Source organism: Ananas comosus, linkage group 1 (genome assembly GCF_001540865.1).
Source record: "Ananas comosus cultivar F153 linkage group 1, ASM154086v1, whole genome shotgun sequence".
Classification (NCBI taxonomy): Eukaryota; Viridiplantae; Streptophyta; class Magnoliopsida; order Poales; family Bromeliaceae; genus Ananas; species Ananas comosus.
The window spans coordinates 23,094,621-23,110,887 of record NC_033621.1 but is presented as its reverse complement, the minus strand read 5'-3'; the positions used below and the strand labels follow the sequence as shown (position 1 = coordinate 23,110,887).

At 36.7% G+C, this 16,267-nt stretch overlaps 3 protein-coding genes across 14 annotated transcripts; 1 reads left to right on the top strand and 2 right to left on the bottom strand.

The window, feature by feature from the left end:
• Positions 34 to 4,174, bottom strand: LOC109716043 (zinc finger CCCH domain-containing protein ZFN-like). Of its 2 annotated transcripts, none has more exons than XM_020241324.1 (7): positions 3,829 to 4,174; positions 3,071 to 3,228; positions 2,801 to 2,863; positions 2,078 to 2,197; positions 1,654 to 1,950; positions 705 to 1,016; positions 34 to 536 (listed from the first exon to the last, which is right to left on the bottom strand). In XM_020241324.1, exons 1-7 carry the CDS (start codon positions 4,013 to 4,015, stop codon positions 312 to 314), a joined length of 1,362 nt encoding a protein of 453 aa, XP_020096913.1. In that variant the 5' UTR covers positions 4,016 to 4,174; the 3' UTR covers positions 34 to 311. The 2 variants fall into 2 exon arrangements, with proteins under 2 accessions (XP_020096913.1, XP_020096920.1); XM_020241331.1 differs by having other exon boundaries at positions 3,895 to 4,172.
• On the top strand, positions 9,406 to 10,493 carry LOC109718213 (CRIB domain-containing protein RIC4-like). 3 transcript variants are annotated; one of them, XM_020244331.1, is made up of 2 exons: positions 9,406 to 9,715; positions 9,898 to 10,493. In XM_020244331.1, the coding sequence occupies exons 1-2, from the start codon at positions 9,604 to 9,606 to the stop codon at positions 10,263 to 10,265; spliced, it is 480 nt and encodes a 159-aa protein (XP_020099920.1). In that variant the 5' UTR covers positions 9,406 to 9,603; the 3' UTR covers positions 10,266 to 10,493. The 3 variants fall into 3 exon arrangements, with proteins under 3 accessions (XP_020099920.1, XP_020099912.1, XP_020099901.1); XM_020244323.1 differs by having other exon boundaries at positions 9,406 to 9,739; XM_020244312.1 differs by having other exon boundaries at positions 9,406 to 9,739; positions 9,895 to 10,493.
• LOC109718796 (arginine decarboxylase-like) lies at positions 12,560 to 15,453 on the bottom strand. Of its 9 annotated transcripts, XM_020245225.1 has the most exons (4): positions 15,217 to 15,453; positions 15,023 to 15,101; positions 14,627 to 14,738; positions 12,560 to 14,279 (listed from the first exon to the last, which is right to left on the bottom strand). In XM_020245225.1, exons 2-4 carry the CDS (start codon positions 15,080 to 15,082, stop codon positions 12,679 to 12,681), a joined length of 1,773 nt encoding a protein of 590 aa, XP_020100814.1. In that variant the 5' UTR covers positions 15,083 to 15,101; positions 15,217 to 15,453; the 3' UTR covers positions 12,560 to 12,678. The 9 variants fall into 9 exon arrangements, with proteins under 9 accessions (XP_020100814.1, XP_020100788.1, XP_020100804.1 ...); XM_020245199.1 differs by lacking the exon at positions 15,023 to 15,101 and having other exon boundaries at positions 14,625 to 14,781; XM_020245215.1 differs by lacking the exon at positions 15,023 to 15,101 and having other exon boundaries at positions 12,560 to 14,256; positions 14,625 to 14,738.

The following is a 16,267-nucleotide window of genomic DNA, read 5'->3' as shown; positions in this document are numbered from 1 at the left end:
AAAAAGATAAAAAAAGAAGAAAAAGACCAGTACTTTTAATCTTTTTTTCTTTATTTTTCATTCAAAAATGGAACACATGCAAATGCAGCTCTATCAGCATAAAGGGACACTGAAGTTACAGTAAACACACCCCCCTCAAGTTAGGGTTCTATTATGTGTAGCAACTTATAGTTTAGCCCCTCTTATAGGACAAAAATAAGAAGAAGAAGAAGAGAAGAGAAAACTGTACATCTTCAGCATTGAAGAAGACATAATTTACACGCACTGGTGTCATCGAGTTTGTGGTGCGCAAAGAGGCTTGCGCAATCTCCCTATCCAGAGCCGTTGTCGTCGGCGGAAGCCATTTGCTGAGACTCTGAAGGTCCTGACGGCGACCCCAGCAGACGTCGGACTGCCGGGGCGTTGGCTGAGGCCGACGGTGTCGAGACGCTGTATGCGTAGATCCCCATGGGAGCCGGCATGGGATGGTCGAATTTGCAATTCGGCCCAAATTTACATATACCGTAACGAGAATAAAACACACATAATTGTTCTCCCTGAGATGATAGGGGGGAAAAAAAAGAGAAACAACAATCAGAATTCAATCACTGAAGCACAACTCAATGTTCGACACAGAGAGTTCTTAGATGATGTAGCAGGTTCAACTTGATCTAGAGTTCTTCACTATTTAATAAGAAAGAATATACAGAAGGAAGGGTCCTTACCGGGCGCAGCGGGAGGCCTAGCGGACTCAGCACGCAATTTGGAGCAGGAACTAACCTCTCCCTAGGATGATGGAACTTGCAAGACGCACCGAACTTACAGTCGCCGGTTTTCATGTAAAATTGGCAGTCCGGTTGGTCGGGCCTCTCAGGAAACACACTCTCCCTCTGCAACCCAAACTGAACCAAAGGCATCGAGTCGGATTGTCCAATCGGTCCTCCGCTGGGTTCACTCTGGTTAGAAGTTCCATATAATTGAACATTTCCTGATGATTGTTGCCGATTCTCCGAAGATGAAACAGATCCCAATTGTCCCTTGAGAGGTAAGTATTAGTAGTAAAAGTTTTCACTGAACTCGAAAGAACTTGGGTTGGCGAGAAAGAAATACGAAGATTTTAGGACCAATGTATAGCTTGAATGAAGAAATATAAATGAAGATAAGTTTCTGTCGTTCTTACACCGGGCGATATGACTAGGAGCATTGCAAAGAAGAAAATTTCAGAGATAAATATTGATAGTCTGATGCTATTATTAACATTACAAACACCTTGAAAATGTATCTAAAATTACGAAATATGCAACGAAAAGAGAAAGGGAAAAGACCAGGACCTAAAGCCGGCATATGGGTCAAAGGAAAAAAGGTAAAAATGTACAGAGACCCCTCGACAATCAGCCATTTTGAGACTTGCGCCTCAACTGCTAAGCAGCCGAGTTTACAATAAAAATAAGGCAAAATTGCAAACGAAAAGTGAAGAAAAAAAAAAAAAAAGAATAGCAAATTAATCACTTTCTTAGTCAACAGTAAAGTAGTGCGAAAGGTCAGTTACTGGCGAAGAAACTGTGACAAACGTCGATAAGTTTCGATAGTCAAGCAAAACATTCCTTGGATTAAGTTGCTATTTAAAGAAGATAAACAAACCACAGCACAAGCATAAAGGGATAAAAGGCTTACTGGATAGGTGTTCCAGTTGGGTACTTGAACCAACCCCTGAGGTAGAATAAGATGAGCGTAACTCGAAGGGCCTTGCCATCGAGGGCTAGCAATAAAAGAAGCTCTCGACAAAGGCCAGCTTGTTAAACCCCCAGGATAAGACTGCTGAACCGGACTCGTAGGCGAATGTACAGAAGGATAAATAGGAGAACCACGTAACGAAACCACTGCATTAGACGGTTGCGGATGATGGAATTTACAAGTGTTCCCAAACTTACACTGTCCAGTTCTTAAATAATATGCGCACTCCTTCTCGTTCTACAATGAGTATGATTAGGTTAATAGGCAGCAGGAAATCCCTTTACAGAATATAAAGTGACCATTAGTAAGATTTTTGGGAGTAGTAAACAAATAAAAGATGCAATAGCGGATAGCAATCACAAACCGGACGAAGTGGGAATCCTAATATGCTTAATTGAACTCTGCTGGCAATTCCAGCCTTATCTCTAGGGTGGTCAAATTTACATGTAGCTCCAAATTTGCATGTCCCAGTCTTCAAATAATACTACAAAAAGCGGATTGAGCAAATGTCAGCTTTAAGGCCTGAGAGTGGTCAAAGCACAAAATCAAGTTACAGCATGCATAATATAGTAACAAGACGCTACTCGAAGTTTATGGAACCTGATATTTGATAGAGAAACATCCAATGCTACCGCTGCTCATATTCTAATAGTTTTATAAGCTCTCTAACCTATAGAATCACCATCAGTTAACACATTAATATAAAGGAAAGCTCTTACTACTCGCTACACTCCATGGAAATGATAATTGCAATCTTAATATGCCATGCCCAAAAGCATCAGCAGGACAGCATCTGCACACTTCAAAGGCCAATCCAAACTGATTGGCTAATTATCAATAGCACGATGTACCGCATATCGAGCCAAAGCTATCCTTAGTGTAGCACTTTCCCTTCAGCAGCTTATAATAACCTATGATGCTTACTGCCGGTGACATACGCATTCATCCACTTATTATTCACATGCCATTATAATACAACTTCAATTATAACGATCAGATCATTGTCCATTATTGGACTTCGTTACCGTTATCAAGGAGCAAGCTGTCACCTTTCAATTTAGAAGATCAGAGGGATATTAACAGTTACCTGACATTCGGGTTGTCCTACTCTTTCGGGGTATCCTCCCTTCATACTTGCAGCAGCAATGGCCTGATATATTCAACGAGACGGATCATAACTAAGTAACTAACAAGGCAGTGACCGAATGCAAAGATCATTCTGAGAGATTCTACGACTAACTCAAAACGGAATCATGCCAATTACGCTACATACAGTTTATCAAACGAATTCACATAAAGAAGGCATTTTCCGAATGAAGCTGCAACTTTACGAGAAAGCGGAAGCAATTGAAGTTACCAGCCTTCTGTCTGGAGGATGGTTATATCGGCAAGTCATGCCGAACCTGCAGAGGCCAGTCCTGAGGTAATAAGCACAGTCTGGCTCGCCCGGACGCTCGGGATAAGTTCCGTATTCCATCGATTCGCTCCCTCTCATGTTCATCTGCCACAGTATCTCTGCAAAAGCATCCATCCGATGAATAAATCGACATGCGTACTTAGAATCATAGTAACATTATAAAGATTCCTACTTTTATGCACTATAGTGATGGCGATCTCAATACTTCTACTACTACATTATCTCAAGTTTTAATATTTACAGGTTATTAATATCCTGATGATCCGTTTAGAAATTGCCTCATGGAATTGCTTTTCCTCTGTAACAAATACAGAGTAATTAATTTTGGCGCCGGAAATGGATTAAAAAGAGGGTTTTTTCTTCTTTTTTTTTCATACTCCCACACAAACAAAACGAAACTACACGAAACGACAACCTATGCAATCAAAAAAATAGAGCCAAAATAAAAAGGGCACTAATTACCAAAGCCTAAACCAAATTAACCACGCGATTTTTATTTTTTAAAAAAAAAGAAAAAGAGAAAGGCACCGATTGAGATTTAGTTAAAAAATATAGATAATTCCAATTTAAAAAATCGACCTTTCCATCAACACAAACGCAACAATTCAATGGTAAAACAAACGACTAAATTTCCCCTCTCCGACCACACTCTAGCGAATAAAACCCTAAAAAAATCACCCCCCCGAAAAAAGAAAGACCCCAAATTCGAGAAGAGAGTAGAGTAGCACAACAACATCCAGAATCCCTAACCCTCCAACCCCAACCTTCTTCATCGAGCGCCGACGACGAGGCATCCACACCCGCCGCCACTACTTCCGCCCTCGCGCCGCGCATCTGCCTCGCGGCTGCTGCTGCGGCGGCGGCGGCGGCGGCGGCGAATTCCATCGGCGGCGGCCGCCCATCACCGGATCCCGGCGATCATCGCCGGATCCCCCATTCGAATCTCAACCCCCAAATCCCTCACACACACACACACACACACACACACGCAGAGAGAAATAGAGAGAGTGTGCGTATCTGCGTTGTGGAAGAGAGAGAGAAAGGAGAGAATTTTGGGCGTCTCGTTTGTCTTTTCTTTTTCATTTTCTTTTTCTTTATCTATCTTTTACTTTTTTTTTTCTTTTTTTTTTTAGTTTTTCTTATTATTATTATTATTATTATTATTATTATTATTTAGAAAAAGGGTCCACCACAGAAGAGCACATCGGCCTCCTACATCCACTCCTTTCTTTCACTTTCTTTTTCTCTTTTTCTTTATAATAATAAATTCTTTTAAATTGAATCCCAAAATCCTAAAATTCTAAATACAATTTTAGAATTTTATAGTTTTTTCAATTGAATCCCTACCGTTTATGTTTCCCTTAGCATAGTTAATTACACCACTGGTCCCAATACTTTTTCAAATTTTCAATTAGGTAACCCACTGTTTTTTTCCGGGTCTAAAATTTATAATTTTTTAGTAGGTTGGTCCTTGTTTGGAAGTTATATTTTATTATAATAGCATATCTTATCTACACCAATCGATGGATCAAAGTGGAACCTAGTTGCGTCTTCTGTGCACTTTCCTTGAAAAGCTGCGATCATTTTTTCTACAATTGCGTTTTCGTCCGATTTCTTCTTCTCCGACTAGCTGAGATACCGAACAACGCTTCGGGCGAGGACATCCAAGATCTCTGAAACTTACTATCACAAATCCCCAACGCCACTATAAGAGCTAAAGGTTTAACCAAGCTAGCGGCTACTTGGTGGGTCGTCTGGATCGAGCGAAACAGTTTTGTCTTCTTCTTGAATCTTCCCAACATCGTCAGAGCCTCGGACAGAGTTTTAACCCTGTTTAACTCTTGGATCTTGCTTTTGTAACCCGTTTTTTTTCTCTCCCCTTTATCTCCCTCTGATCTTTTTTCTTTCTTTTTCTTTCTTGTTCTTTCTTATTCGATTTTTGCCGGGAGCCTAAGTTGCTTCCACCTTGTACGCTTAGTTCATCTCTCTTATTGAATGAAACAGGTAGCGCGCTACCTTTTTCTCAAAAAAAAAAAAAGAAGCATATCTCATCTACGAGATGATTGATTTTATACTAACAAATAGCTTAAAAATCGAATATAGTATTTAATTTCAGACTTTGATTATACTTTTCTTCTATCAAATATAAATTATAGAAATATATCTAATAAGATATTTATGCATCCAAACAGAAACTTAGTGTTTTATATCATACCCAAATAGATTATTATATTATTATCGTATTAAAGATAAAGCCGGCCCAACAGTAGGCCCAATCAAGCCCAATAGACCAGGCTGGGCCTATTCTGACCCACAAAATAGCGGGCCGAACCAAACGGGTCGTAACAGTTTTTCTACAATATTTTGAGATGACACATTACTTATTATGCTTCGTTTGGGATTGCGGAGAGATTGCATTACGTGCGGTGAGAAAATACGTTAGAAAAATACCCTGTTTGTTTCCGTACGTAATATTGCATGCGTTCCGCATATCGCGATGAGTTGGTTACGATATATTTTTTACGGTCCCACTGGAGAACGCAGAAGCATATCCCTATATGCTTTTTTCTCAACTCCATTTTATATAATAGCGTTAGATAGAGATCAATACCCAACTAAGCCTTAGTCAACTATATTAAGTTGTGGAATTTAACTGCAACAGCTTACACAGTTTCGACTAGAAATTATAATAAATTAAAATTTGAAAATCAAATAATCACCCGCCTGATAGTTTGATCACCAAAATTTTGTAATTTAGCCATTTTTAGTCTAAATTAGACAATAAAAAAGTTTAACGTTGAAGTGGACAAAAGTTTTGGATCATGTGATTCCCTCACGGGCTGCTATTATGAGTACGAAAGCCTTTTAATAAAATCAAAATAATAAGCCCCCTTGGTTAAATAATAACAAAGCACACAAAATTCGTGTGGAAATTTTAAGAGTCACATATGAGAGTAATTTCACGTGAAATATAAACTACGAGTTTATGGAATTTATATTCGCTAATAAGTCTAAATTTGATTGTTCGAAAAATTTTTACCTTACCAACAGTCTCTAGCACAAGTGGCAAAGGGCTTGGTGGTTGATACCCGAGATACCTTCCAAATTCGAATCCTAATTGATTCTCATATTTCTAGCTAAGTTTATTTCTAAATAAAATAAAAGAACTCTCAAAAAAGAAAAAAAGTTGAACTTCTGATCAGAAACCCTGCTAAATACTTTTTTTTTATAGCAAAATTAAGATGGATCTTCTATTTGGCTGTTAACTTTTAGATTGTAATAGACATTTCAACAACTAATCGAACCAAGAGTTCAATCAAAGAAACATTAATAAATTCATACCTATCTCCTCTTTGCGGTTTCAGTATAATCAGTTCTGCTCTAACAACAACTACAGTTCTACCACACCGACCGTCCTTAAAGCAAGTGGCAAAGGGTTTAGTGGTTGGTACCCGAGATCCAAGTTCGAATCCTAGTTGATTCATATTTCCAGCTAAGTTTATTTCTAAATGAAATAAACGAAGCGGGTAGCGTGCTACCTACTCTCTCTCTCTCTCTTCAAAAAAAAAAAAAAAAAAAATTAATAGTTCTACCACCGCTTTAGCTTAGCTCGATTTATGGGGTGTTATATCCAAGAAGTTTGTAATAAAATTCAGTGTAGCAAAAAATTTTAGAAAGGTTGCACTTACAAACAATGAACATACGTGAAGCTAGGCTACTATGCTTTCGAAAATATGAAATTTTTCGTATTTTCAAGTTGTTTTTAATGATAGAGTATCCGATTTGGCAATCGGCTTGGTTAGACATAATCTACAGTGTTGCGACTACGTTAGAAATCAAATTTCATAGTTTTTTTAATTATATTGCTTAGTTGACACAATAGCTTCAAAATAAATGGCTGTAAATAAAAATCTTGCATAAAAAAATAATAAAAGACTTTAAATTTAAATAAAAAATATTGATACTCGGCTCTTTGAATACGTAGGGCAGTACATTTTTTAAAAAATTTCACATAATTTTAAATTGGTTCACATGTTAAAATACGTCATTTTCAGCCTTTTTTGATCACTTAGCAAATGAATATCGAAAAACACGAAATTAAATTCTAGATATAGTATGTATCTAATAGCGTAGATCATGCAATAACATAAATAATCGTCGAATTGGATAATTCCATTGTCGAGAATAATGCATAACATAAATAATCGTTGATTCGAATGTTCTATCATCGAAATATTGAAAAGTATGAAAACTTAGGCTTTTCAAAATGACAATCAAGACGTATCGTTAATAATAATAAACATAATAAGAGAAATCGCTCAATACACCCATAAAATATTAAAATCTAATTCTATTATAAAGGGTATAATTGGATTTACATAAATAACCTGTTGCATAGGTTACCGAGATTGAATTGTTCAATATACAATATTAAGAAAAAAAAATAGTAACACTACTAAATTGTCATCATCCTATTAATATTAAATATCATATTTACTTTGTACTTACTACATTGATAATACCTATATTTTTATAAGTAGTCAGCACAAAAAATTAAATTTAAATTTTAATTTTGAAGTGGTATTATAATCGTAAAATTAATTTTGCAAAATTATATTAAACTTTAAATTTGAATCTAAATTAAGACTTTTAATCTTAAAGGCCAAATTTATATTTTTGATTTAAATTAAAGATTTTGAATGAACTGAAAGTATTATTTTAAAATTGTTTTATACTTTAAAAAAAATGAATTTGATTTATAGATTAAGTCTTTAAATTGTTGTTTTTGAATTTATTATTACAATTTGGTTAGTAATTGAAATCCAACTATTGTTGTCAGCATTTGAAAAGTCATACAGTATTCTTAGTTGAAATAAAACATGGATTTTGTCAGACCAAAATCATTTTAACAAAAACCAAAATACCCTTTATAATATACCTGGTGATGAACTAATGCTTCAATATTAGGTCAGCTCTCTAGGTCATATAATCTAAATCATCTATAAGAAGAATAAATGTCAGATTTATATGGGGTATTGAAGTATTACTGCTTAATAATAATAATAATAATAATAAAAAATATAATAATTAATGTGCTGAAATTAAATATTCCAGTCCAATCCTTTGGCTGTTTTAAGTTAAGAACTATACCCACACAATTTACTCTACTTTTCTTTTGTTAAAAAAAGAGTGTTTGGATTGCCTTTTACTGGTTAGGATCTTCTGTGAGATTCTGTGAATGAAAGAACAAGTGAACTGTACTACGTACCTAAAGGAGGTTAATATTGGGAACTCAAGCTTGTGTACTTTATAAGGAAAATGATTCAGGTACAATTAATCATTATCATATATGTTGATAGGAGAATACTCTACATGGTGTTACTACAAATTTTTTTTTTTTAAAAAAAAACCTTTGTAGATCACTATCATAACTAAGTTTTAACTATCCTACCATTATATATCCTATAAAAGGCTACTCGATTGTTATTAAAAATAACTATGAGTTTAAAAGGTCTGTTTGTAAAAGTATGAAAGTTTACGGAAAGCAATATTTATCGCTTTGACTCTGCATCAGGAGTAAATTCTACTGAGTATTTGCCATTAAACTTACCTACTTTGATCATGAGATCACCTTGATGATTTCGTAACTGTTTAATTCATCTAGTGGATTACATTATTTCTTTATAAAAAAGAACTTGATAAATTTTTTAAAAAATAAGATGTTGGAGTGACCCAATCAATATTTTAATAGAAGCAAATTATCCTTGTATCAAATTGGTGAAGAATGATTCCATGGCCCCATATATATATATGCAGTAGTGATTTTTTTTTATTTTTAAGAGAGATAGATAGCACGTTATCCGCTTCATTTATTTCATTTAGAATAGATTCTAAATAGTTATGTAAATTGCTTGCATCTCACTCTGTGATTGATTTAATTTTCCAAGGAGAGGAAGTAGTGGTTGGAGGGGGAAAAGGAGGAAAAGTGCAAAGGGAAAGGGGCCTTTAATTTTGATGACTTGGTCTTCAAGGGAGGTAACAAGTTAGAGAGAGAGAGAGAGAGAGAGAGAGAGAGAGAGAGAGAGCCCACATTACAAAAAAAGTAGAACCATCTGAAAAGAAATGGACACAAAATTTAAAGCTATTAGTGGGTTCTTAGGCCTACAATTTGGACTTGCATTCAAACGAAAAAGAGTTGGTACCAAACCAACCAATCCAATCCAACCCAACCCAACCCACTCCATAACTCTCTCTCTCTCTCTCTCTCTCACACACACACACACCAAACTTTAATTTGTATATAAGCCTTCTTTTGGTTCTTTCATATGCATATAGTGGAAATCATGCATGCTTGCTAACAAAGCCAACACCACCCAGTATATAACAAATCCACCTGCTCTTCATTTCTTTCATTCTCATAACCACCAAATTCCTCTCTCATCACACTCTTCAGTATTAATATTCATGAAGCCATGATGAGAGACCGGAGAATGGATCGGTTCGTCGTCCTCCCCTTTTCCGTCGGTTGCGTTTCTCAATCGAGCGTCTCCGTCCTCCACACCCAGCCGAAGAATACTCAACTAGGTCCAATCCCCCCACTACAATCAAGTATGTATATATACATGTAAAGAAAAAAAAAAACCTCTTCTTATGCATATATATGTAAGGCTGCTCGCTGTTTGACACTTGATTATTTAGCTATCCTGTAAGTAGTAGAGTAGCTTTGACTTCTTTATTGTTACGATTACTTCTAATGGTTTTAGCAGAGGAGAGCCCACACAACAGCGGCGGCGGCGATCAGAAGCCGAGAAGCGCGGTCAGGATTCTGGCGCTTCCGAAGCCGAGCATCTCTGCGGGGCTGCAGAAGCTGATCAGGGGCTTCAAGATGGGCTTGTCCCAGCTGTTTGTGGTCTATGAAGAAGATGGTGATGGTGGTGGTGGTGGTGATGAGGAGGAGGAAGAGAGGGAGATGGTGATAGGGTTTCCAACAGATGTGCAGCATGTGGCTCACATAGGGTTGGATGGTGTGAGCAGCATGAAGAGCAGCAGCAGCAGGCCTCCTCATGAGTTTCTCTTTCTACCTCCTCCTCATAACTCTCTCTCTCTACCTTCCCCTCACCCCATGGTCCCCTAGGGTTTGTTGGCCATAGTGAGGTGTAACTGCTTCTTTCTTCTTCTTCTTCTTCTTCTTCTTCTTCTTGTGGTTTTCCTTGTTGGTTATTAATTGCTTTGGTATATAGCTTATAACTATCTCTTGGTGCATGCATGTTGATGACTAATGAGACAGCAGGGTGCATGCACTTGCATGTGAACTTGTAGTATAGCTTGTTTTGATATGGGGAGCTCTTTTTAAGATTGTTTACTTGTTGGTGCATATATATAATTTCAGTATATATATATATATATATTTGAGCTAGAATGTTTTTAGAAACATTAGGCCCTTTGGTACTTTTAAGTTTCTACTTCTTGGATCTACTGCTTGATTACTAATAGTTCTTGAATCAAACACTATTCCACCTACCACTATCTACCACCATCATTCCAACCCTACGTCTCTCCATCAAAAGGTTAAAAACTCAAAAGCACTACTCCCTTGGTGCTTTTGAGAGTATTCTAACTCAACTCTATATATTTATACTAATAGTATACCATCCTAGCTCGTATATATTTATATATAATTCTTTTGTGTGTTTGTGGTAGTATATATGTTTGGCATATGACATAATATAGAGACTTTATTAATTCGATCAAAGAGTATTAACCGGTCGGATTTGGTTCTATATATATATGTCGAGAATCCAAGTCCATTAACCCACGATCCGTTGACCGTCAAAATTGTGGTTTTTGTATGTGTTTTTTTTTTTCTCTTTTTCTTGTTTTTGTTTTCGCACGTATGCATGCTACAATATCGCAGAAAGAAAACTCATTTGTCATTCTCAATAATGTCTTATCAGTAATTATAAGCTGTTTATCGATCATTAATTGTTGCAGTTGTGTTAGGTAGCTATAAGAACTTTTTTTTTGTATTTAGTTCTCTCTCTCTCAAAAAAAAAATTGCAAATAAGTTTATCAAAATTATAGATGCAAAAATCATATGAGCCATACGAAATATTTTTTGAATACGGTGATTCATTTATCGTGTTTAGTTAAATAATATAATATATTTTTAAAAATAGAATGTAAATCTCTTATTCTTTTTATATATTATTCTAAACACAGTTTCTTTTTTATCCTGCGTAACGCTTATGTGTACAAATATGAAGTCATTTTTGTATTTATAATTCTTGTAGGATTGTTGTAAACTAAAATATTTTAAGGATGCTAAACACAAAAAAAAAAAAATCCAGCTACAAAGTTTCTATTAATGATTTTGATGGCAGTATAATAGCTAATATAGTTCATATTTCTATATATATTTAATATGCTATTGAGTATATATAACTCTTCAATTAAATTAAGTAGAAGAGAGTATATATACAAGAAGAGCAAAAAAAAAAAAAAAAAAGAAATCGAATAAATTAATACGAAAATTAAAAAAAGGAGGGAGAAAAAATACAGAGATGAATAATTATAATAAAAAAAATAACACAAAAGAAAGAATTTTTTTAAAAAAATATTTGTTCATTTTCTTTTGTGCAGTTCATGTGATATGACAGAGTACCGAACCTTCTTTATATGATTTGCTTATATTCTGACATTAATCAATTAATTAATTCGTGTGCAAATTAGATTAGCGAGCACATCTTGTCTCCATGTCCTGATCAATCTTTGTCGCTTATCGCGAGATAATCACATTTTTTTGTTAAGATGCCCGATCCAGATATATATCATCTTTCTAATTACACAAATATTAATATTCGGTCTGCAACATCAAAGTCTTGGTTTTAAAGTTTTTTTTTTGGATTAGAAAGTGTTTTATATTCATTTTAATTGATTAATAATTAATTAAGCAACCCGCGACAAACCTAATCTACTATTGCATTATCACAAACTCAAAACCTTTTCTGATAATGTTTAAATTTGATTCTGAATCTTATATATAGTGTAAAATAGAGTATCAATCAAACTGCTCTAATAAGTATGATCAAATCTTATTTAATGCTACGAAAACTGATAATATATATTCAGTAAGTAATCATTATCTTTATATAAATATAGGTTTTCCAAAATGAAAAAAAAAAAAAAATCTATTAAAATAATATGTACTCTTTAGGACTTTACAATAAGAACATTAGATAAAGATCAAAATAAATAGCCATACAAATTACACACACAGCATAAATTTCTCTGCTGCAATTCATTGAATAGGAGAAAGGATAAAGTACAAAGTAGAACTCCATATTGCCTTTATTTTACTGCCATTTTACAACCAAGTTCAAGCATTTTTTTTTTTTCGCTATATATACTAACTGCTGCTTACACAATCCTTCACCTTTTGTTCTGACATTGTTTTGAAGCAAACACATCCATATTATTTCTAGTCCTTAATTTGCATGTTTGCGAGTCGATCCCGCGTTAAAAATTAAACATCAAAAGAATAACCTGCATTAAAAGTCACACACAAGCATGGAAGAGAGCTTATCATCAGCTGCGCCGCTAATCCCCGCGCCCATATTCCTCACATCCAAAAGATAGGATAGTGCATCCTCAGTAATCACTTCACCAGGAACCAAAACTGGAATCCCGGGCGGATATGGACAAATAAGCTCGCCGCATATCTTACCAAGGCTCTCTCCGATAAGCACTTTCCTCTTTTTCGCGAAAAACGCGTCCCTCGGAGTCAACTGCATAGAGCTAGTACCAAGGGGAGCACAAACACCACTTTTCAAAGAGGTTTTCCCTTCATTTGCCTGATAAAAATCTGATGATAAATGCTTCATAGATAAAACAAGCCTTTGAATGTCCTCCTTTCGAGTCCCCAAGTTGACAGCAAAAGTTTGCGATCGAGTCCCGACGAGCTCGCATACTATGTGATGTTCGCTGGATACTATCTCATCGGCCACGTATCCTGATATATTTAGTCGTGAAAAGCCGACAGTGATACGCAACGGATCAATGGCGGGAAAAGCAGAGTCGAAGCTTGATAAACCCAATACAGATATACCCGGAATTAGACTGAGATGCTTCTTAGCTTCTGCCGACATATCGAGGGCTCTCCCGAAAATTTCTGGGTTATCACTCAGCTGAGCTCTCGCAGCATCTAAAGAGGCGAGGAGGAGATAGCTAGGGCTGGAGCTCTGAAGCATTTGAAGGCATCTGCTCACCCTATCCGCGTCCACAAGCTCTCCTTTCGAATGAAGCATCGACGACTGCGTCAGTGAGGATAGAACTTTATGCGTTGATTGGACCGCCAAATCCGCACCTTGTTCCAATGCAGTTCTTGGGAACCCGAGGTGAAACCCGAAATGGGCGCCGTGAGCTTCATCGACTATAAGGGGAATTCCACGGGAGTGGCACAACTTAGAGATCTCTTCCACATTGCTGCATATGCCGTGGTAAGTTGGCGATATTAGTAAGACTGCAGCTGCCGTCTTTCCGTCTCTCTCCAGTTCCTTCATCGCTCTCTCTACTTGTAATGGGGTTACCGCACCAGGAATATCCCATTCGGGATTATACTCCGGCATTACATACTTTGGTACAGCACCGGATAAAACCAGACCCGATATAGCCGAAATATGAGAATTCCGAGGTAGGATAAGTGTTTTGCCTGGGGAGCAAGATGCCATTATCGAAGCCTGGATCCCGCACGTCGTTCCATTAACAAGAAACCAAGTTCTAGACGAGCCAAACAGTTCGGACGCCTTTCTCTGAGCATCTAAAATCGCACCACTTGGGGAGAAGAGGTCGTCGAGCTCAGGAAGTTCGGGCAAGTCGTGTACGAATGTTCCCAAACCAGTGAGGCTCGACATTGAGGACGGGGCAGCTTTGCCTCTGTTGTGTCCAGGAAAGTGAAAGCAGGAGACAGCTTGTTGGGCGGCCGACTTTAGCGCTTGAACGAGGGGGGCGCTGCTTCCTTTCACAGCAGTTAGAGAATCTGCGAGTGGCATCTCAGCATTTGAGATCGTAGGCATGCTCGATGAAGAAGTTGCACATTGCACTCTTGTAGCGCTGACGATTGGCGCTTCCTGAGGCAAGTAGGAACAACAAGCTGCATAAGATTGTAGCGATCTCTGTATCAGCTTGCCGTCCGATGATTCTAACGATTATTGCTGAGGAAACTAAAGAAAACAAGTTTCGCTGTCCCGCTGTTTTCTCCATACCTTAAATTTCTCGCGTAATTAATCACTTATGATCGACCAATTTCACTACTAAACCTAGTTTTGATGTTCGTAGGCCGATGATGTCATAGAGCACATTTAGATTGGCCTGCATTATATGCAGTGTAATATTTTCATGTTCAGATGTATCTTTCATATAATCTCTTAAATTATCCATAACTCCGCGCGTCTAAAGAGAATTCCGGCAGGAGCAGTCTGACGGTAAAAGAACTTACACCGAAAGCGCCGCGTTTCCTTCTGCGTTGCACCGACCGACTTTCGTTCCAGTAACCACCAAAGCAACGGCTCCGCTGCCACTTTTTCTGAGCCAGTTTTCTGAGATTCTGGTACTGACAGAATTGCCAGAAAACAGTTCAGACGGCGGCAAAGAAACTGGGAAATGGGAACGAAAGGGAAATAGTTTTGAACAGTCGTTTATCACTAGAAGCTTAAACTATCAGACAACAGCATTTTCATGTTTTACGTTCAATACTTCACTTTATGTCACATCAGATTCTAATTCGTTTTTCTGCTCGTTCTAATACTATGTCAAATAATTGTTCGTCTGTATCTAAAAGCTTAAGTTATCGAATAACAGTATCACGTAAGATTCCGAGAATGAATATAAACTCACCATTGAGAGGCCATTTGAATTTCGAAATTCGAATTCTGATTCGTAAAAAGGGGCCTTCATTGCATTTCAAAAATAGATCCTGAACACTTATTACTTAATAGAACAGAGTCCAAGTTACATTACATTGATATGTAAATCATTCAAAAAGAAAAAGAAGAAAAAAGAGGGGAAAAAGCTAGAAAGAAGCCGCTTACATCGGACGGCTGCGGTTTGATCACGGGGTTCCAACGGCTGGTAGAAGAAGAAGAAGAGGAAGCCATTTTTGAGCTGAAATTCGGCAGAGCGAAGGCCGGCGAATGCATCTGATCGCGAATCCGTCGCCGACTTCGAAAGTCGGAGAGGGAGGAGGAGTCGGCGGCGGAAAGAAAAAGAGTTTTTTTTTTTACTCTCTCTCTCTCTCCTCTCTCTCTCTCTCGGAGAGGATAAGGAAATGTTGGGGGAAGTGAAAAGAGCGGTAGAAAAAATAGAAAAAAAGAGTGAAATTGTATGGAGGTACCGGAACTATGGCTAATTTGGAAACGACCCCCTTAGTTGCAACTTGGAACCAAAAACCACTAGCTTTTTTTGTCAAATTTAGTAATGTGCTCACATGTTAAAGTATTATTATGTCATAAAAATAATGTTATTTATACGTTTAAAAAGTAAGTTTAAATTAGTCTTCAGTGGGAAAAATCTAGAATACACTGATATATCGGTGACGTGACGTAACAAGCTAATCAAATATCTCCTTTTAGAAATATATATCCCATCATGATTATAAAAATATAATTTTATTATACTTTTGTTTGAAAAGAAGAAATATGATTGGCTTATTATTGAAGACGTGGTGTAAATGTGATAGTGTAGAATTCCTCTTCGGATGGACACTGGACGGATATAAAATTCACACTTATTTTTTGAATTTACAAATAACATTCTCACGTGTTAAATACCTTATGTAATATAGACCATCACATTTATGTAAAAAATTTATTTCCACACATATTAGATTTGAAATTTATCAATTAACCACCCACTCAACCCTAGAGGACCACTATCATTCTAATTATACATTGTTTCATCAAAGTGCTGAATAGTTACTAGTACTAACGACTTGGTGCTATTAATAATATTCTAGCCTAATTCTATCTATCTAGAGAGGGAGAGCTTGATTGGGCTACTATCAGGAACAAACGGCTGGATTTACTATCAATTTGTTTTTGATAATAGAGCTTACAAATTGACGATTGGCACTGTTAAATATGA

Coding starts and splice junctions, on each gene's coding strand:
- LOC109716043 (XM_020241324.1), bottom strand. CDS start 4,015: ATGGAATTCGCCGCCGCCGCCGCCGCCGCCGCAGCAGCAGCCGCGAGG. Junction 1,951..2,077: donor TAGGATTCCCACTTCGTCCG/GTTTGTGATTGC, acceptor TACTCATTGTAG/AACGAGAAGGAGTGCGCATA. Junction 1,017..1,653: donor CCAACTGGAACACCTATCCA/GTAAGCCTTTTA, acceptor TTACCTCTCAAG/GGACAATTGGGATCTGTTTC.
- LOC109718213 (XM_020244312.1), top strand. CDS start 9,604: ATGATGAGAGACCGGAGAATGGATCGGTTCGTCGTCCTCCCCTTTTCC. Junction 9,740..9,894: donor AATCCCCCCACTACAATCAA/GTATGTATATAT, acceptor TAATGGTTTTAG/CAGAGGAGAGCCCACACAAC.
- LOC109718796 (XM_020245199.1), bottom strand. CDS start 15,324: ATGCATTCGCCGGCCTTCGCTCTGCCGAATTTCAGCTCAAAAATGGCT. Junction 14,782..15,216: donor TCAAACCGCAGCCGTCCGAT/GTAAGCGGCTTC, acceptor CCCATTTCCCAG/TTTCTTTGCCGCCGTCTGAA. Junction 14,280..14,624: donor GGAAACGCGGCGCTTTCGGT/GTAAGTTCTTTT, acceptor AATCTTATGCAG/CTTGTTGTTCCTACTTGCCT.